Raw genomic sequence first — 10,633 nt, 5'->3', positions numbered from 1 at the left:
TGGCATTGGTGTTTTGGATATCTCTGATGGGAACTACTTCAATTGCAAAAGAAATTAGCCGTGACCCTTTTCAGCTGAATAACACCATATTTCTGGGGCCCTTTGGGGCTACTGTCTGGGGCCCCGTACAGGATAAAATAGCTGGCATTGCTGTTTTCATGATAAGTACACCCAAAGGAACAATATCCACCAACTTTTGTCCGTGACCCCCTTCGGCTGAATAAATCCATTTTTCGGGGTCCCTTTTTGTGGTCCCTAGGCTTACGGTACAGGATGTGACTTGCCAGCAATTCATTTTATTGACCCTTGGCCACATCCTTACATGATGAGACCATCAAAAAGTGTGACCCTTTTCAGCTGAATAAATGCTCTGGGCCCCCGGTCTATGTGGTCTGTGCGTCTAATGCTAGTATGAACGGAACTCTTCTGTGTAAATAAAAATATTGGGCTGTGAAGCATTTTATATTCGAAGCAGCACATATTCCAGTACAATTTGCTGTAGGCCTACATATATTTCCACAAACGATGTAAGAAGTATTGTCTAATCTGCACTTGGTAGAAAAAAAAATTTATAGAATATCGAGTAGTGTCAACCCCTAGCGATACTCTTCTCTTCAAATTCCTGTTACATTCTGACCATGATTATGATGGACCTGAGATCGAGTGATGAAACATGTAGGCCTATCAATTTTCAATTTCAATTCAATCTATTTGTTCAATTCCACCAAGAATAACAAATTACAAAAATTGTAATATTGGGCGAAGACAAAAAATCAATGATTAGACAAACATGACAGATAGCTGATAAGAGATTCAACACGTAAGCTGTAGGTACCTACGTCACACAAATCTTTTGTACAGTAGAATCTCAGTATACAGTAACAATTTAAGAAAGAAAAAAAAAAACACTCATCGAATCGCGTTGAAGTGGTTGAGCATGCCAAAATCACAACCAACGAATTCTTTTTTTTTTCTTGTTATATGTAATATAATAGTTTGTATTTTGATTTTGCAGAATTAAAAACAGGCAAAATTCATCTTACCCAACCAAGCATGAAAAATTACTGTACTTGCGCAAGCATTTCCACAATTACAGTACACTGTACAACGATAGTACTATTAAATTGATACAGCCCTGATGAATGTCTTTGTTAAATGTATATACTCATTCTGTAAAGATTTCTACTGATTAGCCTCTTTGCAATGCTACAAAGTTAACAACTTTCTGCTTTATATGCCCAAACAACAAGAAAACATAAATATGGGTTGATCAAATTTTAACCTACGAATTCAAGATTTATTGGTTTAGCTGCCCTTCATTATATCATATACTTATGTTGACCAGAGTTTGCATTTTTATAATAGGCCTACTGATGAAGATGTAGATTTCAGGCTGACCTGGAGATGTATCCTTCAGATCATGACTCGACCACATTTGGCACAACACATTTCTAGTCTTGTGATGTCGTGGTATCAACAATGTATTTTCAGAGAAAATATGCAAGGAATTCCAAAATCTGCATTGTATAAAAAGAGCATTTGACCTGGTTCCTCTAAAAGGCGCATAGAGAAATGCGCTTCCTATTCCTCTTATTTCATTGCCTTCAGCAACAAGTCAAGGGAATATTACTAATAGTGAATTTCTACTAAAATCTGCGTTACAATTAGATTGCTTTTATATTTTTGTGTCATTCTGCTATACTGTGACATCACATTGTAGATTTTTAGATGGCAGTGCATAGAATTTGCCACGAGTATGAAAGTTCAACCTTTGAACACTCGAGTATCCAATTCCTTGACTTCCATGCAACTGTCCGAGTTTTTGATTTTCTAATTAGCCTGGCGGTGCACAATCTGCATGTTTAGGGAACTTCAAATGTTGGTTTCTGTTTGGATATTACTTTGCTGTTCAGAATAAAAACACAAAAGAACTATAAATTTCCCCCCTAAATTTAACAAATGGCCTATCATGACGCTCAATTCATTGTACACCTCTTGCTTAAAATGGACGATTAAAAATGTATCACTTGTTTCATATATCATATATGTTGCCAATGTACCCTAACATATATATAATTATATATATATATATATATATATATATATATATATATATATTCATATATGGCTATATATATGAGAAATAATTTACCCAAACTGTTGCGATAAGAAGAATAAGAATATTATTAAGAATATTATTCCTTTATCCCTTTACGAGACATCCTATACTGTATTCCAGTTCTTTGTCATTGTGTTTTGATTTGACATTTTCATGCCCTTTAATGTTTTATGTGCCTTTAAACACATAAAATACATATATCTGAAATTGAATGAACATTTTATAAGACACCCATGAGTACATGTACCGGTAGAGTCACTTCCATTCTGGCTGTTCGTGTTGGCTTTCAATAATACTGTACTTGTAAAGCTATGTATGTATTTGTCATTTTATTTTATGGAGTATTTTTTGAATTATTTTATCATCATTATCATTTTCATTTTTTATGCTGTTTTAACTGAAATGTTTGTAATTGTATACTGATGTCAATGTGTGTATGTGCATGTGTGTTTAATAAGTTTCTTGCTTTTGTGAAATAAAGAAACTGAAACTGAAACTGAAAAAAAAATCATATATACATGTATATGCATGTACACACACACACGACACACACACACACACACACACACACACACACACACACACACAATTAACTTATTTATAATCCCTTATCTGCAGATCAGGGTCCCGTTTCATAAAACTTGTTATCAATATCAAGTTACAATAGTTACAATAGTTGTTATAAGCTACTGAAATCCTTGCGTCTGATTGGCTGAGAGCAAATTTGTCATAGAAATGTGGCAGTTGTTACTGATAACAAGTCTTATGAAACAGGACCCAGATGGGACCTTTAATGAAATCTGCAATATCCTTTATACTATAACATTTCACTATTTCTGTGTATTAACTTTGTGGAGAAACTTCTTCCTACCGATTTTTTGTTTTAAAACATGGAAAAGATATGAACATGGATTGTGTTGCATTAGTAGAGGTTAAATATGAATGCACTGAAGAGCATTACTTCTCTTGTAAACTGCATGAGCATGTGTTTCCCATGGTTTAACTGGTATTGTGAACACAAGCTTTTGTGGAAGCAGTGGAAGCAGCTATACATACCCATATAGGTCATGGATACACTAAAAAAAAACATGAACAATGGGAGGGGGAAGAAATGCACTGCATTTTTGTCAGATCTTTTCATTTCTTTTTTTGACAAAAAAAAGAGAGGAGAATATCATAACATAAATGTACTAAAACGTGAATCTGTTTTAAAGCATAATGTCAGACATATCCAATGTACCATCCCCTCTCCCCACACACTATATCTTTTTCTCCTAACTTCTCCATTACTTGATATAATCTTGAGATTATTACGACCTATCAAATCTGAAACAGAAAGATATAATGTACACGTACAATGTAAATGGTACAAGAGTCAATCGACATAGAACTTGAGCACTCCAAGATAGCACACCTCCATCAAGCAGCCACCATTAAAATATCATCTATCCGGGGCAATATCTTTAACACAAATAATGAGGTACATATGTATAGGGACATCTACACAAAACATTTGTTGAAAATCTGGTCATCCATTGTTGAGTTATTGGGAAATTATATGTAAGTGTACTATATCCAGTATGATCCCCATGGCTTTTGGTCTTTACCTCATGAGCCCAAACTTAATTTCTTTGTTACTTCACTATAAACACACCCTGCAAGTCTGGTGAAAAATCTGACCATCTGTTCTTGAGTTATTGGGAGATTAAGGATATTTCATGTCCTTTATGAACCCTATAAACTTTGATCTTTGACCTCACAACCCCTGAATTAAATTCTTTCTTTATTACTTCATTATGAACAGTCTGCAAGTTTAGTGAACATCCTATCATCTTGTTCTTGAGTTATTGGGAGATTAAGCTTATTCTATGTCCTTTACGACCCCTATGACCCCAAATTAAATGTTTCTTTCTTACTCCATTATGAACACACCCTGCAAACCTGGTGAAAATCTGATCATCTGTTTTTGAGTTATTGGGAGACTGAGCTTATTTAATGTCCTCTATGACCCCTATGACCTTTGACCATATGACCCCAAATTTCAATATTTCTTTCCTACATCATTATAAACACACCCCGCAAATTTTGTAAAACTTTGTTCAAATGTTCTCCAGTTATCTTGTAAACAGACAGACAAACATACAGAACTAAAAACATAACCATATTGATTAGAATTCAACTACATATAAGCCTGGCAGTATGAGCACAAAGATAAATTTGCTATATGGAGTATCCAAATAACATCATTTCTAATTCACAGAATATGTTTAATAGTTTGCAAATAGTGGTACCCTGAAGATGGGAGTACAGCATTACATTATCTTTTACAGACCAAGTAGTGTGGGGAGACATGGATGGCCCGATTAAACTGATCTTCATTCACTGCCCACCAGAGTACAAAGTTTGAAAACCATGATAAGTGTCCATCAGCAAATATGTGAAGTGAAGCACATTGGTAATGGTCGACTCCAGTCAAGATTCTTGGCTGTGTGTGAAAAATGTATAACAGGGATTCTTCATATCCGAGCCATGCCAGACTTCCCATTCCACGGTACAATTGTATCCCCACGCTACAGGTCTTTATGTCACACTACAAATTGGGTTGTCCTGGTTTTACGCAGATAACGGTAATGCACTTCATCTCTTTTATGATTAATCAGCTCATAATTCAGAGACTCCAACTCTCCCACTTTCGACCAAAGATCTCCTGCCGAAAGCCCATTTTTGCAAAATCTCCCGTTGTCCTGCTTGAGATTTAATTTTTCCCGCCCTGGCTCTGTGTCTCCCGCTTGAAATGATTTCTTACTTATTGCCATTGTATGTTGAAAAATAAGCCTTAGATAGCATGAAAAAGCATCTAGAACCCTAGAGCTTCCAGGGCCCTTAAGCGGGCCCTGGATCCCGGCCGCAAGGAACTTTGCGCTTGTGATGTGCGCACAGCGTACATCAAAATTGGAGTCTCCCGTTTGCTCTAGGAGTTTCAGGCGGGAGAATCTCCAGATCAGAAGGTGTTTGGGGCTGGAGTCTCTGATAATCTCTTCTGACAATCAGTATGCACATCACTAAAAATCACCAACATCATAACATGACTTTCATGAGAGTTTCTGTTTACTTCACAGTATACTGTGCACACTTATAATTATTCTTTTGGTTGCATAATGCCACAAAACTACTTGAACAAACAGGAATTCATTTGTTAAATATATGTCCGGAAGGCCAACCACGCACATTTATAACTATTCTTTTGGTTGCATAATGCCATAAAACCCTTGAACAAACAGGAATTCACTTGGTAAATATATGTCCTAAAGGCCCATATACAAGTATTTTGTACTATCTTTAAAAAACAAAACAAAACAAAACAGCTACACTGATCAAACTATTTTTGTGTCTGGAACAAATCACTTCTCCAAGTACAGGTCTGGCACAATCATATCCCTTGGACGTTGTTTTGATAGCTTATCCAATTGCACATACAAAGTGATAGAAACATATTATTGAATGATTCACAGAAGTACAGTAATATACTGTAAAACGAGGAATGTTCGTGTGCATTTTAATTTCGCGAATTTCGCGAGCACCAAGATTCACGAGATTAAAATGCACGCGAAATTTCTTGTCTACACTATATGCATTGAACGCCAGTGGCAATTCGCGAAAATTTCATGCCACGAAAAAGGCCGTCGGCTCCAATTTGCGAAAATTTCGTGCCGCGAATATATCATGTTTTACAGTAATCAGATACTTGCAACCTATTTGTCATTCTATTGCTCAACTGACATCATGCTCTTACTCAACTTTGTCTAATAGAACAGCTCCATCTAAGACGCTAATTTAGCAGGCTGATCTGACAAATGATTATCAGTGTCAGCAGAAATGTTTCACTAAATAAAAGCTGTGAACTAAAAGAAAGTGAAGTTATTGATGGATATTTCTGTGAAATCATATACCGTTAAATAAAGCATTATGGAAGACATTTTCTGAGCAAATAAATCATCTACCATGGATTCTATGAGCATCTTTCAACAGCCTCCACTGGTATCTGCACATAATATCAAATTAAGTCATTTCACTTTTGCCCTCAAAATCATAAACTCTGCCAATTAGTGCCATTTACATTAATTTTGAAAAAAAATATGTCTCCCTTGTCAGTTCTTTTCATGTGAAGGTCACTCTGGAAAAAATACAAGTAAACTAAAGAGAAGGACAACAACACTTCCACTTCCAGTGGTGTGGGAAAAGTATCAATAGATTTACTCTAAACCTTTGAACAGAATTTTCAAAATATGAACAAATGAGCAAGATAGTTATTGGGTACAAACAGACTTTTCTGTTGTGTAAGCCATCTCCCCTGCAGCACATGTGCAGTTAACTCTGTCATCCCTCGCGAGTCTCAGCAAACTATTTGCATACACCTGTATACAATATCATGGTAATTTGAGATGATGGTTATAAGAAGATTAAGAGGTGTATCAATACCTGCCCCAGCATGGTATGTGCAGAGCAAAAATGCCAATTGCAAATTGCTCCAATTATCCAGTATGCATGTATGTACACTGCCTTGTGCCCAGACTTGGGATACATGAGAAAACTGAGATGTCACTGAGTTTTAGGTAGTAGCTGTAGCAGCCAGTTATACTACTACTCTAACCGTTGTATGAAGTACAAACAAAGGTTCACATTTGTTACAAGTCCATTGTGTTAAAAAGATATATTCATTTTGCTAGCATCAACCTCATCAATTGATTGGTGAACTTTTCTACTTTCTTCAGGTCTTGGCTGTGTTCTGTCCTGTACTGTAAGCACTGCAATAAAAAGAGGAATAAAGAATCAGTGAATTATAAAACAACACACGATATGACACTGCCAGCTTACTACACTTTAAATAGCCTGTATGTGAAATGAAACAAGAAGAACAAAACAATTGATAAGTGAAACTTTGAGTAACAAACGAAATGTGTTGCATATATCTGAATAACTTCACAACTGTCAAGTTGTTCATAGAAAAATAAAGGAGTTGTGACAGGTTATCTATTATACGAAGTTGTGCTACAATGTAGACTTGCACACAAAAAAGTGCATTTCAGACCTGACCCTGATATTTGATTCAAGATTCTCGTTCTGCCACAGTGGGCGGTACCCAAGTCAAGATGAAATACAAGTGTAACTCTGGTCCTTGGAACAGGTCTCCTTATGCAATGGTTCTACAGACCCTCCCGCCAGCTTGCCTGGGGCAACAAAAGTCCTTATTGGGATAGTAATAAGAATGGGCACTTGCCTGAACACAGTACGTTTGGGCAAGTGGGAGAAAGCAGTTTTTTTTGTAATGCCCTTACGACTTTCACAAAATTGGGTGAAATGTTTCATGTGTCGTCTCACAGAGTACAAACAATTCTTGATCTTTATCTTCTACACAATATATATGTGATGCATCATCACGTAATCCATACAGATTTCTAACTTCAAATTCCTTTTTTAACACATTGTCCACGTATGGAAGTAGAAAAACTTATACCTGGTATATCAATTTCAAGCTTAGCATCAAACAAATCTATATCTGCCCAAAACCAAAACCAAAAAAATTTTCCTGACATTACAGTAGGAACATATGGCTTTCATGATGACACATCACATTTACATTTCTTGGATCGCGCAAAGTCAAAGTGAAATGTCTTATAGTGACAGTTATACCTACCACTTGATCATCTGTGACTTTTACTGACAACTTAGAATCGCAGTGTCTGTACTTTGTAACGATCCGCACCTGCAGGGTGGAGAGTTAGTAATGCATTTAATTAGACATCTAGATGTAACCAACGAAGGCAAGAAGTTTTTCAAAAATGTTCCCCAATTTTTTTTTTTTTTAATGGAGATGGTGGGGGGGGGGGGGGGCAGTCGTACGTAGTCTCAGTCCAGCACCCATCAGAGCTAGAGGTCAGATCAGACATACAATCTTCAAGCGCACCACCACTAACAGCTTCATCGTCATTGACTAGCCCTCGAGAGGTCGAGTCCAAAGTTGGATTACCATTTTTCATTTTTTTTCATTTTTTGATAAGCACTGTATGGTAAGTCATCGACCACCTATTTTTAGATCAACCACCCTCGCGCAATGGCTTTCTCGCGTATAAAATAAAAAATATGTGTGGGACGGAGCGCAACACGCCGGAACATTTGAACATGAATACAAATCAAGAAAAATTAGGGGGATACAAGTAAATGACCTGAGGAAACAGGAGGAAAAAGAATTGAAGAAGATCTTCATTAGTAATACACTTAATTATTGTTAACACATATCTGCCCATTCACTAGATCTTCGTGCTTTTCAATGGGAAAATGGGCGGTCGGTTTAAGAAATGAGCTCCCACGGGCGCACGAAAAAAACCTCCCGACACCCCGTGTGTTTATCGCCGAGATTTACGTGCGTAGGATACGGAGCGACAATCTGAGCATGGGGTAAGGATCTGCGCTATTTTCTCCCAAAGTGAGACAAAATTGAGGTAGAGTGTTCTAAATCTGTTGTAGTGTTGAATAGTTTCGGTGAAATGGTGGTTTCCGGTACAAATAAAGGCGGTCGATGAGTAAATTAGTAGTACCGTAGTGGCGTAGCCGTAGGTCCAACCATACTGTGAGTGTTGTGTTAGTGTCAATACAATAGTCTCCAATTAATTTCCATTGGCATTGATTGGAGAAATTTTCTGATCATTTCGACTAGTTTACTTAGAAATTTAGAATAGATTTAGGCCTACCTTTGAAGGGTCCGAAAGGTACAACCTCTCTGCTGCTTTGGAAAATTCCTCCCAGGACGTGATGTACGTCATGATTTCTTTGCCGAATACTGCTGTTCTGACGAAAGAGTATGAAGCATGCACTGCACATCACACACGTCCACACGGGACGGTGCATCGCATCTCATGCCTGCTACCGCTACGACCGTTGAGGGCGACAATGCTGTTCGTCCCTTTTTGCGACTGTACGTACGTGGTGTGTACGTAGGTACGGCTAGCTGTACATCAAGGCAAAGATCGTACATGTTGTACACACACACACAGTCAGACCGCAACGTCCTGAAAAGCCTTCGCATTTATCGTACGCGTATGCATGGACCTCGCGGACATGAATACGTAATGAGCTGGGAGACCACATTTTTAGAGTGTCTGTAAATCTAAACGACATTATCAATCTTCATGATTTATATATCGATAAAAAGCTGAAGAGTTGTACTTTGATGAAATTCGACCACTTGATAGGTTATGACATACAAAATATACTGAACAAGGAAATTATAAAACACAAAATTTGCATATTTTTCATTCTTCTTAAGGGGTACACTAGACCGACGAAATTAAGGTGGACCAAAATGGAAGAGGTATAAAATGAAAGAGGAAATATCATTCTATGAAACCATAATGACTTTATGTGGACTGATCCTATGAACGGGTCAGGTTGGCGAATAAATCATTGCGTTGTACAATTAATTTTTGACGAGATTTCAGTTTGCCGCGAATACGCGTTTCTGATTGGTTAATTCCCTCTGAGTGGAGAGTTGAACGCACCTCGCGGAATGACAGTAAACGTGTACTCTACATAACAGTAATGCACTGTGTGTAGATGACAGTGTAGGACCCTATGGTGTGTGTGTGTGCGCGCGCACAATGTATGTATACGCGCTCAGGTTCAGGCAACTGCAGCTGGTGTAAGATCTCCACGTAAACAACAAGAACAACACCCCACTCTGATCGACAGCTCAACTTTGGCTTGAACTTTTTTTTGCCGGCACAACTAGATAAGAGTAGAGTGCATTAATAAATAGCATACAAATCAATAATAAAAGATCTAGCACTGTGTTTGCACACATGAGTTCTTTGGGACTCTCTTTTTGGTATTAGAATAATTATTCCTTATTAATCATCCACTGTATACATCGCTGAGTAATTTATCTAATGATACCCTGGGAGCGCATGTATCTCAAATTGCCACACTATGATTTTTACTCGACGAGACTTTCAATTTTTATTGTTTTCTAAGCGAGGGACCAATTCAGTTCTTAGTGTGCTATTATAACAGGTATATCTAAAACGTTGACTATCATTCATGTGGTGATTCAACCTATGAACGGGTCGGGTTGGCAATAAATAGAAAGCCTTGTTCTAATTTGTCTCAGGGTCGTTTGGAAAATATCGATATAATGCAGATATATGAATAATGGTATCATAAGCTCATTTTGTATAATGTAAGCAGTAAAAGGTGTGATTTATTTCAAATATTCACAAACCATGTCAATTAGTCACGGATAGTAGATCTTCATGTTGCCAATAAGTGAATCTCGTAGACCATGCACTTTGTCTCTGAATTATCTCGCAAAATCTCGGGTGCTGAGAAGGACATGCGCAAATACCTGCGCGTACGATAAATTTTTGATTTGAGCTCATTAACAGCAGCGTTGCGGTCTGACTGCACAGGACAGGTCGACATCATGATGCACGTCACAGCATAATAGATGCCGATCGCGAT

General features: G+C 37.4%; 1 protein-coding gene across 1 annotated transcript; it reads right to left on the bottom strand.

Moving 5' to 3' along the window:
- Positions 1 to 6,508: 6,508 nt before the first annotated feature.
- On the bottom strand, positions 6,509 to 8,985 carry LOC139732385 (signal recognition particle 9 kDa protein-like). The gene is made up of 3 exons (XM_071643252.1): positions 8,869 to 8,985; positions 7,815 to 7,883; positions 6,509 to 6,924 (listed from the first exon to the last, which is right to left on the bottom strand). Exons 1-3 carry the CDS (start codon positions 8,938 to 8,940, stop codon positions 6,835 to 6,837), a joined length of 231 nt encoding a protein of 76 aa, XP_071499353.1. The 5' UTR covers positions 8,941 to 8,985; the 3' UTR covers positions 6,509 to 6,834.
- Between the last annotated feature and the right edge of the window lie 1,648 nt (positions 8,986 to 10,633).

This window comes from Diadema antillarum, unplaced genomic scaffold (assembly GCF_040938485.1).
Source record: "Diadema antillarum isolate AM-2024a unplaced genomic scaffold, OU_Dant_1.0 seq00000418_RagTag, whole genome shotgun sequence".
Lineage (NCBI taxonomy): Eukaryota > Metazoa > Echinodermata > Echinoidea > Diadematoida > Diadematidae > Diadema > Diadema antillarum.
The sequence above is the reverse complement of the archived record's forward strand: the minus strand, read 5'-3'. Positions and strand labels throughout refer to the sequence as shown.